The sequence below is a fragment of the Lissotriton vulgaris genome, chromosome 6 (assembly GCF_964263255.1).
Source record: "Lissotriton vulgaris chromosome 6, aLisVul1.2, whole genome shotgun sequence".
NCBI lineage: Eukaryota > Metazoa > Chordata > Amphibia > Caudata > Salamandridae > Lissotriton > Lissotriton vulgaris.
In genome coordinates this window covers 414,745,738-414,758,123 of record NC_141694.1, presented here as the reverse complement: position 1 = coordinate 414,758,123, position 12,386 = coordinate 414,745,738, and the positions used below count along the sequence as shown (strand labels likewise).

Below are 12,386 nucleotides of genomic sequence, written 5' to 3'. Positions count from 1 at the left end.
CGTAAAAATGGGGGGCTGTGGAACTGCCGTCGCTGGCGACCTGGTGTAGAGATATGGACCTTACTATGTTGACTGAGAGAACAGCTTACATAAACCGGAAATGCCCCCGGAAATGGACCCATATGGGCAGCATGGAATACATACCGGGGGGACATATGTGAGCCGATACCTGATTTTGATGAGGACCATTTGATGACTAATTCGGGGATGTGTAAGGCAACTGTGTTGAGTAGACTGCTTAATGTTTCAATTGCTGTCAGCCAGTTTAATGTAGGATTTAACGAGGATTTGTTTAAATGGTTATGTAAGCTAACTGTAACATGTGATTATATGCATTCTGATATTCTTGCCGATGTTTTGAATGAAACATAAAAACCGATTTACAAAAAAAAAAAAGAGAAGGGTAAACTCCACTTAACTGAAGGCTGCAGCAGCGAAGAAAGAGGGATTCCGACGAAAGGACAATTCCAGTTACCGGAGAGGCTGATGCCTGATTGGTGGACTGTTCCCATGGACTACATATTCGCTAAGTGTTATGGAAAATGCAGTTTATATCTGGAAAATTCTTATTTCTTTAAAATGACTGTCGTTTATTAAATGGATGAAAGAATTGCCTAATCCTCGCCTCCGGGTCCTGGCATAGAATTATAAAAAGTTATTTCATAATTCTAGTTATATTTTTAAATACTTTTATTATAAATTTACTAACAGTTTAAAGGTTGTTGGAGGAAAAAAAACCTGACATTTTACATCCTTTTGTTTCACAATTTTTGTCAGCTGACTTGACAAAAACCATTTAATAAATAAATGAAAAAAGTTAAAACCATGTACCAGGAATAGAAAGGCAACAATTAGTAAAGTCAAACTGACATTTGACCTCTGTCCTTGAGCAGTGTCAAGTGAAATGTGTCAAGAGAAAAACGTGATTTAAAGGCGTCTTAATTGCTCATTCACTTTCTGAATTAACGGCACACCTGTTTATTCAAGCTTAAGTTTACTCACCAGCAAGGTCGAGTAAGTGCTAAAAATAGCTCGACCTGATAAAATTTCACTCGCAATTGCGAGTAGATTTTTCAAGGCCTGCAACTCTAGTAGTAGATGCTCAGAGCAACTTGTATCACCCAGTGTCAAGTGTAGACCAAGGTTTACATCAAGTAGTTGAAATATCAACCACAGGGGGGAATGTTACAGAAGAGAAATAACATTAAAAACCTGGTGCATGACCTGGTCAGTGACATCACTGATGACATCACTGATGACATCACTGATGACATCACTGATGGCATCACTGATGACATCTCATTTGACATCACATCACTGATGATATCATTCATGTGATAATACGATGCACCTCCTCACACTCTAATATAACCTTTGATACACGCAGTGTTAAATACAGACTACCATTCTTGAAACCATTGACACACCAATACCAGTTACTACATACGCACTCACTGATTCCTAGGTCTACACACACATTCACTCATTCACCCATGGAATCACTCATACATACAGTCACTCGTCAATACAACACTATCATATGCACTCATACACCTATACAGACACTCACACACTGCCACTCATCCATGGAGTTACTCACACACCTAGTCAGTCATGCAAAGAATCAATCACACTTCCATTTCCTCAACTATACAGTTATACACACAACACCTTACTTATTCAAACATATACGAACACATACTTACTCTCTTATACAATCACTGATACAAGTACACAATGATCCATACAGCCACTCGCACATTCACTGGCTCTCATGTATAGTCATTTATATATACCAACTCTCACATGCACTGTGTTTTACATATGTACTTACTTGGACATGTAGCACTGAGATATCCATTCACTCACCAACACACTCATGCACACAATCAACCGCCCATATAGCTGTTTCCACATGCACTCTTGAACTCCTACACCTAGTGAATCAACTGCTCACACATCTATACAGTCACACACCTCCTAGCCACCCACACACACACACACACACACACACTCAGTCTCCCATTCAAATACTTGGGCAACCAATCAATAACCCATATAGCCACTCATATAGCTACTGATCAACACATGCAGCAGCTTACACAACAACAGACATACTGATGCACACGTTCAGACAGTTTAGTCACTAACCCATGCATTTAGTAAGACACATTTAATCACTCACTCATACAGTCAGTCATGCACCTACTAAATCCTTCATCCAGACACTTATACATCCACTCATTCTTCAATATGTAAAACATATTTAAACTTTACAGAAACACAGTCACTGGATGATGTCATCAGTGATGTCAAATGAGATGTCATCAGTGGTGTCACTGACCATGTCATGAATGATGTAATATGTGACCTCACCAGCAGTGGATTGCGGGTGCGCGAAATATAGTTAGTACAACTAACTATATAGGATCAATTTCAATGTTTTTTTAAATGCTAATTCCTAACTATATAAGGCCTGAAACCTATGGTTTTTTAAGTGAATATATATATTTTACGCTACCAGTAAGCTGAATGGCAGATCCAGTTTTTCAACCACCCTGCCATCCTGGATTCATGCATGCTTATTCAAATTCACTTTTTTTTAGCCCTGGCAGAATTTCTTCTGTTCACACGTGCTTATCTGCAACGTGGCTAAAAGATCTTGGTAAAACCAATAGCTCTGCTTGACCTATGCTTGTTTTTTTGGCTAATACTTGGGTGTTTTTACACTACGGGCCATGGCTTTTTCAGCAAACTAAGTGAATGTGGTTATTTGGTATAGTGCATCTGTCTGGAGCTTATTTCCTTAAAAGATAGATGGCAGTGACAGACAGGGTACATGTCTGAACATCCACTAGATGCTCCACAGGGAGCGTTGGGCAACAAAAGTGAGGTATGTTCAGGAACATGCATGAATGTGAGATCCAAAAAGCAACAGTAAAGGAAGGCTGGACAATGCCCCGCCTCAGTATAAAAGCACTAACAATGCAGATATCTTTAATCACTGTTACAGTTAACTAGTGGCAAGATGGATGGTGCCAAATTCTGCCTATTTCCTCCAGTATGAAATGCCAGCAGTGGCCAGCAGGAGACCAGGAGACACAACCAGAGTAAAAGGCTCTTGAAATCTGCATCTGGGAGATCCAGTGAGGGAGGAACGCAAGGGAGACCTGCAAGCATTGTGAAGATTGGCTGTCATAGATGCTGCAATCCACCAGGTCTAACACGGTTGTCGAACACTGTTCTTTGGTCTCACACTACGACAAACCTTAGCAGGCACTACCTCTGTACTCGATATGATGGAAAAACTACCAGCATGCTGAGGAAGCTTGCTATATCAATACACTCAATGAATACAAATTTTAGGAGTGGTTTTCTAGTATCCACTTGTGACTTCGCATAGACCTGGTGAAAATTTCTACTATGGAATGTTTCCTATGGAATGACTCTGTCCCTAGTGGCAGATTCTACCTTGATTAGGGGTTTAGGTTGAGAACATCTGCTACCATGGCGACACAGCTTCTCAAAACAGTACTTTGTTGATGCATACCTTAAGCAAGTTGTGGTGATTTTTCTTTTAATTAAGTTATCTTTTCTACCTTGGTGCCTACTTCTAAACATTATGGTGATGCCACTATTTTTGGTTAGCTCTACCTTTTTGTAAACGCGAAAATGCTGTCTGGATACACGGGTCACTGCTCCATATAACTTTTGAAACTGGAAATGCCCATTGATTGTTCCCTTCACCTGGTTCTCTTTTTCAGAACCGTGGTGGCCATGCTTTAGACTTATCATGTTATATAAAAGTGTATAAAATAAGTACTAGGATTTTGATTTTGACCACTTTATTTTTTGTGATTTGCCTGTTTGCTCTAGGTGGAGTACATGCTGGTTGCTTTTGACCATGAAAATAAAAAAGTTCGTCTGGTCCTTAAAGGAGAGGAGCTTCTTGAGATACTACAGGATAAAGGAGAGAAGGCTAATCCAAAGTGAGTAACTGGCATTTTCAAACATGTATGAAGCCACGCAATTACGTAATTTCAGAGGTTAAAAAACACAATGAAAAGGAATGGCTCTTTATTTTCTAGTGATACCTCTTCAGTGGTGGGGGTTCATATTGTGCTGTGCTGCTATCCTACTAAGTTCCTGGTGTCTAGTGGGCTTTCATTTTACATTGAAGAGTTTCGTCCACTACTACACCTAATCTGCCCACCATGAAGCTGAACAATGGATCAGTGAATTAAAGTTGGATAAGAGGCAACTACTAAGCATGGACGCACACACAGCACCACATGGTTGCTTTTGTTAAGTCTATGTAATTTTTCCGTGGTGTTTAGTGGCTTTTACCTAATGTGAAATTTATCTCCAGTGGAAGAAGGGCTGTAGCAGTTTGGCAGAAAAATAGCAGAGTTCCACTTAGTAGTCGGAATCCACCTATATGTTTAAGAGCACCCAGCGCCTAACAGAATTTTTGAAAAGCATTTCTCTTACCTCCCAAGCAGGAATCCCTTTGAAACGAGCATAGTTACCAAGGAATTGCTTGGGAAGTCCGGGGGCGAGTAGTTTGTTGAGGGATGGTTATTATCACTTTCAGCACCCCCTTTACAGGTAGAATGAATCATTCATTACAGAATGTAACTGAGGAAAGTGAGCATTGAGCTGAAGTGGGAAGAGAAGAGACGCAATCCCCTTCCAATCTCTTGTGGCTAATGGGAAGGACCCTGTGTTGACAGCATCCCTGTGGGCTTCCCTTATGTAATGAATAGTTTATTGATGCTTAATGAAAATCTTTTCAATAGACCATTTCAGCAATATAAATTAATTAAAAAACTTTAGATCAAACTCCACCTGTTGCTTTTCAGCCAGATAAGCTATAAATATTGGTTAATGTAACATTGCAATACAAGGCAGATTGCAGCTCATGAGTGTCAGACAATCATTTGCAAAAAAGAGTAATTGATGGATGGCATTCCGAACAATGTCAAACGTTCACCCACACAATAGAGATCTGGACCTAAATCCATTGTTTACTCACCATGCTTTTTCAATTAGTCCAGACTGGTTTCCATATAACTGGGTCCGAACTCAGGTGGCATGGTGTGCAAAATAACAGTGGATTTGGATGCGGTCTGAGTGATTACCAGCTGCTGAGATTAATTCAAGCATTCCTTCGGTCACTGTTTTGTATACTTATTGTGTAGCCCGAAGTTGGACGGGTGCCCAGATGTGGGTACCGTGCACAATGTGTCACTGGAACCAAACTGTACCTGGGTAAGCCCAAAACTACGGCGAACCCTTCCTGCGTTGTTTTGTGTTCTGGTTCAGGGAGGACCTGGCTTGACAGTTTGGGCTGCACTGTTCCTACTGGAGCAGGGTCCAGACTGATTAGCATAAAGCTGGGTCCAAACTGAGGTGGCATGGTGTCCAAAATAACAATGGATTGGGATACGGCCCGGGTGGTTACCAGCGGCTGAGATTAATTCCATCACTGTTTTGTATACTTATTAGAGAATAATTTGGCCACCAAGAATGTTAGTGTTCCAAAACAAATGAGCATGACTGCCATTAAAACAATAAATGATTGCAACATTGCAAGTTTTAAGGCACCAACAAGTGAGTACACAACAAAAGCAGGACCATCTTTCAACTTCAAGAGTAGTGTAGTTCCAAAAAGTAACCGGCACTAATTAGTTTTGCTACCCCCAACGTAACTGGCCGTCAGTGGCAGAATTGAATAAAGACTTTCAACATTGTCTAAATTATTTGGATGCAGGAACAAATTGCATAGTCTATTTTCTACCTCATTCACCATACACATGCAGCCATTACTTGAGAGAATTTCGCTTAAGAGTGGCCTGGTTGGAATAGGGTGCTTCTCTTATTTACAGTAGTGCCTTTCCTGCCTTATGTGAGATAGGGAGGGCTGCCCAATCAACATGCTGGCAAGCGAAGGGCTCTTCAGTGGTCATGCTATCCAGATCCTGTGCCAAATTAGAAGCCAGGTGGAAAGTACATACTGTTTCTATGAAGATATGACCACCCTTACAGCTTTTATAAAATAGACTACGCATTGAGTGAATCTGCTTTGAAATGCTGTTGCTTCAGAAAACTCCTAATAAAATGTAATCATCTGTGTGCGTCTTCCTATATTCTAGTCCATCAGGGTGTATGTGTCTCTGGTGTGGGAACGGGAGTGTAGCAACACCTTAAGTTCTGTAGAGTGTGTCAAACAGTTGAACACCTTAAAAATGGAATAAAATGGTTTCCAGCAGTCGAATATACTGCAACACGTCTTTTTCATTTGCACAGGTGGTTCTTGTATAGATTGGTACTGTTTTCCATGAAGACTTACTTTCTGATGGATACTTCTACCTGCAGATTCTTCATCTGTAGAACAATCCCAGGCATCCAACTGGACCTGGAAACTTAAAAGCCCTCACATCGCTGGTATGGGGTGCTGGCCTCGTGTTGATGCTGGAAGTGGTGTCAAATGATGTCACAACACCTATATAACACCCACACTGGCACAACAAGGTCCGTTTACATTTTTTCAGTGCCTTCACTGTAGATCCTGAGCTTGCTTACCGAGTCTTGAGTTTTCCTCATACACAAATGTTATACATGTGTAGTAATAAGTCTCCCCCAAGCATTCGAACTCTAGGGGTTTGTGAGGAACAGACCTGCATTACAGACACTCTGTATCTTCTTATGGTGTGTGGTTCCCGTTCTGTAGTTCTGTAATTCATGTCCGAGTGTGCACTCTAAGTCCGCCAAGCTCTTCATGCCCAGTCCCGCAATGTCAGCTGGCGTCATTGTCACTTGAGGCTGTGTTCCAGATCCCTTTCCTCTCATTCCTCTAGGGGGGACAAAGAAGCACAGGAAACCCAAAACCTAGAGGTTAATAACCTAGTTTACCCCAGTCTCACACAGGATTTTCTCTCTCTGAGCCAGAATTGGTTATGGTGAAACCAACTGGCTCCACTCCTGTGACTCAGTCAGAATCAGATATCTCAGAGTAATGGACCTCTACAGGCACCACTTTCAGCACTTCCAGATCCATCCGTCCTGGCTCCAACATATCCGTATTTCCCGGTGCTGGGATATGGTCCATGCTTCGTTTCTCAATGCTCTGTTTAGTGTTTTTGCCAGGGCAATGTTTCCCTCCGGGACACCACTGGGCAGTAGCAGACTGTGTGAAGCCCACCACAGTGCTAGTGGTGAATAGACTGGTGGCCATGTGATATTGCCCTGTTCTGGGTGATCCATCTCTCGGCACATCCATTACTAGTGAATTTGGTCATCCAAACTTCCTGCTCCTCTGGTCAGGTAGCAGGCACTTTCCCTACAGTTTCTTCAGAGAGCGCCAGCAGTGCAATTGGGCAAATGCTTGGCCTTCGGCAGCCTCAACTCAAGAAACAATGCTGTCAATTAGAATTTTTCGGTTTCTCTGTTTGTCAGCACAAACTCTGCCAGGCCCTGTTGCCCCGGAGCCAGCTAATCCCCCCCCCCTCCCCCACACACACCCCCAGTAAAGGGGTAAGGAAAGTAGATCTGCCCATCAAGCCTCCTCCACCGCTGGCCCTTCCTCTCCTGCACCACTAGGGAAACTGACCTAGTTCACTTTACCAAATCCACGTCTACCAGCCTGGAAGGCCATCACTTCAGACCAATTGCTCTTCTAAATAATAGAGATTGCAGCCTTCCTTTCTTGCAGGCTCCACCCTCTATCCATAGGATTGGAACTGGATACCTCCAGGTTCGAGGCATGTGGGCTGCTGAATTCATATCTGTGCATAGATCGCCGCCTAGTGTTGGGTCCGGATGATTGCACATTGTTGTCCTGGAAGAGTCTTCGAAGTATCACGAGATAGGTGGCTCCTCCCCTGGACTACAGTGCGCATGGGCATCGCCTCCATCCCCAGATTGTTTTTTTCCGCCATTGGGTTCGGATGTGTTTCGGTTCCCTCTTCGGAACCGATAGTAGTTTATGTTTCTACTTGAGACCAAAAGGTCTATAGGCTGGGCGTCGGTATTGTTTCGTTCGGGTTATCTTATTCTCAGCTCCGAACGCTTCCTGCCCCTCCGCGTGCTCTCGGCGCGGACGGGCCTACTCGACGCTCCAAGTTCCCATCATGGAACGGACTCTGTTCAAGAAGTGCCCGGTGTGCACTTCCAAGTATTCACTCCTCGACGTGCACCCTGTGTGCAACAAGTGTTTATCACCGGACCATGACGAGACCAGGTGTATGGCCTGCTCGAAGTTCCGGTGCAAGAAGACCCTAAAGCATCGTCGGGCCGCTCGGCTCCAGGCCCAGTTGGCGGCGCCCCCTGCGACCCTGCCGGACAACATCTTTGAGGGTTTTGAGGTTTCGGACTCTAACCCTGCATCGGAAGAAGAGAACTACGGCGCAGAGGATGAGGAATTTTATGAAGCCGGCGACGAGGTAGGGGACGACGATGAGGCCATTGCCACAGTGGGGGATAGCTCGGAGGAAGAGCACCCCCAAACTGACTCAGGGGTCAATCCCCAACATACGGCCCAGGTCGAGGGATCGCCTTCGGGCCTTACCCAAGACCTTGCTATTAGTCCAACTGCCTAGCCTCTCGGCCCGGCCACGGACATTTCGGATGAGCCACTCCTGTTGACGAAAACGAAAGTGAAGCCATCGGGATCCACGCAGTCGGTTTCGAAACCGAAAGTGAAAGCTCCACTGGTGGTGCAGAGGGCTCAGGAGGTGTCAACACCTAAGACAATCAAGATGGCCGACTCGAAGAGCCACGCCAAGATGGCTGACCCCAAGGCCTCGGGGTCGGCGCCGAAGGCAAAGGTGGCCGACGCGGCTGCGTCGGCGCCAAAGGTGGTCGGGGTCGACGACCAAAAGAAGGCTCCGAAGAAGCGCAAAGGCGATTCCAATGCTCCGGCTGTACCGGCTCCGACCGTCGGAACCAAGGATGGCACGGTTTCGACTCCGAAGACGCTGCCCCCGGCAGACTCGGCTCCCGGCTCAAAGGGAGCGCACAAGCAAGTCAAGCCCTCTCCGACATTAGCGAAGAAGGTGGTTGAATCCCTCCAACGGATTCGAAGCGCTGAGGTTTCCGAGCCGGAGGGAGTGAAGCCGAAGCCCACATCGAAGGCGCAGATGCCTATTCGCTTCACCCTGCCGCCAAAATCGGCGCCGACAGCCTTCGCTCCGAAGCAGGGGGCGGACGTGCCCTCGAAAGGGACATCGACATCCAAAACAGCGTTGGGGGTGTCGAAGCCTCGGCTCCAGCCACTCGCAGAGGAAGAGCGCCGAGAAGTCTTCATCGACGCCAATACTGGGAAATTGTCCCTCCTCAAAAGAAAAATCACCACGGAACCGGTGCTAGAGCATTTTCGGATTCCTCTTAAAAACAAGAAGGACTCGACGGGTGCTTCAGACCCTATGGAGCCATCATCTCCCACACATGTAGAACGTTCTCCAACGTGTTCTAATGCGGGGGACGGTGTAGATGAGGAGGGGGACGAGTACAACTATCCGGCGTACTCGGATCCGGAGGAGGAACATGGACCTTGGGCTGCCGGAGCCGACCCAGACGACCCGCAATCGGGTCAGGAACCGCAGCTCTTTGCGGCAAAGACCTCACCGACAGAGGACTCGGCGGCCTTCAACGCTCTACTCGAGAGAGCTGCGGCTAACCACGACGTCGAGCTGCACTCAGACCCTGTGGATGTGGACTTTTTATTTGACACTTTCTCAGTAGCCGAAAAGTCAGTCAAAACACTGCCAATGCTTAAGGGGGTGCTCAAACACGCAACGGAGGTCTTCAAGGAGCCCACCCGGGCGCGTGTCATCAACCCTCGCATTGACAGAAAATATAAGGCGGCGCCCTCGGATCCAACATACATCAAGGGACACTTGCCTCTGGACTCGTTGGTTGTATCTAACGCTCGGAAGAGGGCGAACTCGCCAACCACTGGTGACGCTCCTCCCCCAGACAAAGAGTCCAAAATCTTCGAGGCCTCTGGGAAACGAATTGCTGCACAGGCAGCTAACATTTGGAGAATCTCAAACACACAGGCCCTACTTGCACGCTATGATAGGGCTCATTATGACACCTTAGAATCCCTACTGCAACACTTGCCTGACCAGTACAAGGAGGCAGGAGAAATGCTGATTCAGGAGGGAAAGCTCATTACAAACGCATCCATAAAATGTGCGCTGGATGTGGCCGATACAGCCTCCAGGGCAATCAACACCAGTGTGTTGCTTAGACGGCATGCTTGGCTTAGAATTTCAGGGTTCAAGCCCGATATTCAAACAACAATACTGAACCAATCAGTTAATCCTGACCACCTGTTTGGCCCTGAGGTGGATGCGACGCTGGAAAAGATGAAAAAAGATACTGACACTGCCAAGTCTATGGGGGCCCTCCAGTCTCAGCAGTTTCGGAGCGGTTCCTTTCGTCGCTCCACGTCCAGAGGCACCTCAAGGGGTCAGGCATCGCAGTCCACCCAGTATTACAAAAATAACACTCCAACCTCATACAACAACAAGAGTAGAGGTGGCTACAGAGGCAATAACGTCAAGGGCAGGGGACGTGGAAACAACAGCTCCAGGTCCACCACCGCCAACAAACAGTGACGTCTTGTCACTGCCCCCCGACCATACAACACCGGTCGGGGGGAGACTCCAGCAGTTCCTGCCCGCGTGGAAATCCATCACCACGGACAGGTGGGTCAAGTCTCTTATCCAGTACGGTTACTGTCTGGAACTTACTTCCATTCCTCCAAACATACCCCCAAGAAGCCGTCCTATGTCCGGCGAGCACTTGACCTTATTGCAGCAGGAAGTCCTAGTCATGCTGCAAAAAGGGGCAATAGAGCTCGTCCCGTTGCAGGAAAGGGGAACAGGCGTTTACTCCCTGTATTTTCTAATCCCCAAAAAGGACGGATCCCTCAGGCCCATCCTGGACCTCAGGCCCCTCAACTGGTACATTCTCTCGGAGCACTTCCATATGCTCACGTTACAGCAAGTACTCCCTCTGCTTCAGCAGGGGGACTTCCTGGCTACGCTGGATCTGAAAGATGCATATTTTCATATCCCACTGCATCCTTCCCACAGGAAGTATCTCAGATTCACAATCCTAGACCAGCACTACCAGTTCAGGGTTCTGCCGTTCGGGGTCACCACAGCGCCAAGAGTCTTTACCAAGTGCCTGGCGACTGTGGCGGCGCATCTGCGACGCCAAAACGTCCACGTCTATCCTTATCTGGACGACTGGCTCATTCAGGCAAAGACAGAACAGCAGTGCGCAGACCATGTGTCACGCACTATTCATCTCCTGCACGATCTGGGATTCTCGCTGAACTATCCAAAATCTCATCTCCAGCCCGCCCATGTACGGCAGTATCTGGGCGCGACGATAGACACGCTGGCAGCCACTGCGCAGCCAAATTCAGTGAGAATCGCCAGCATCCAAGCTCTGATCCAACGATTCAGACCTCAGCACTCGCTTCCAGCGAAGGTGTTCATGCAGTTGATAGGCATGATGGCCTCCTGCATCTCCATCGTCCCGCACGCGAGACTACATATGCGTCCGCTTCAGGAGTGCTTGGCACGTCAGTGGACTCAGGCTCATGGGCAACTGACAGACCTAGTGTTGGTGAGCGGTCGGGCGTACAACTCTCTGCATTGGTGGAACCCACAAAACCTTTGCAAGGGCCGACCGTTCCAGGAGCCTGTGCCACAGATTATCCTGACGACGGACGCCTCTCTCCAGGGATGGGGAGCGCATGTACTCCAATACACGGTGCAGGGACTATGGACACTACAGCAAAGGAAGATGCACATCAATGTGTTGGAACTGATGGCAGTCTTCATGGCCTTAAAGGCGTTCAAAGTACATCTATGCAACAAGGTCGTGTTGATCCGGACGGACAACATGACGGCCATGTACTACATCCAGAAACAGGGAGGCACACACTCTCCACAGCTGTCTCATCTGGCTCAGAGCATGTGGAAGTGGGCCATTCAGAGGAACATCTTCCTCATGGCAGAGCATCTCCCGGGCAAGGACAATCAGATGGCGGATCTGCTCAGCAGGCACAGCCATCAAATGCACGAGTGGGAGATACATCCATCAGTACTCCAACCGTACTTCCAAAAGTGGGGTCATCCAGAGATAGACCTGTTCGCCACGCAAGAGAACGCAAAATGCCAAAGCTTCGCCGCCAGGTTCCCACACCCGCAGTCACAGGGCAATGCGATGTGGATGAACTGGTCAGGCAGATTTGCGTACGCTTTTCCCCCAGCACCCCTGATACCGCTGGTGGCACGCAAGCTCAGGCAGCACTCAATGACTCTCATCCTGGTTGCTCCAACGTGGGCTCGCCAACCATGGTA

At 47.0% G+C, this 12,386-nt stretch overlaps 1 protein-coding gene across 1 annotated transcript in view; it reads left to right on the top strand.

The window, feature by feature from the left end:
• GCLC (glutamate-cysteine ligase catalytic subunit) overlaps positions 1-12,386 on the top strand; it is a 287,303-nt gene that overhangs the window by 57,409 nt on the left and 217,508 nt on the right. The window contains exon 2 of the mRNA XM_086926430.1: positions 3,877-3,989. Coding sequence (XP_086782556.1) covers positions 3,877-3,989 — 113 coding nt within the window. The remainder of the gene's footprint in view (positions 1-3,876; positions 3,990-12,386) is intronic.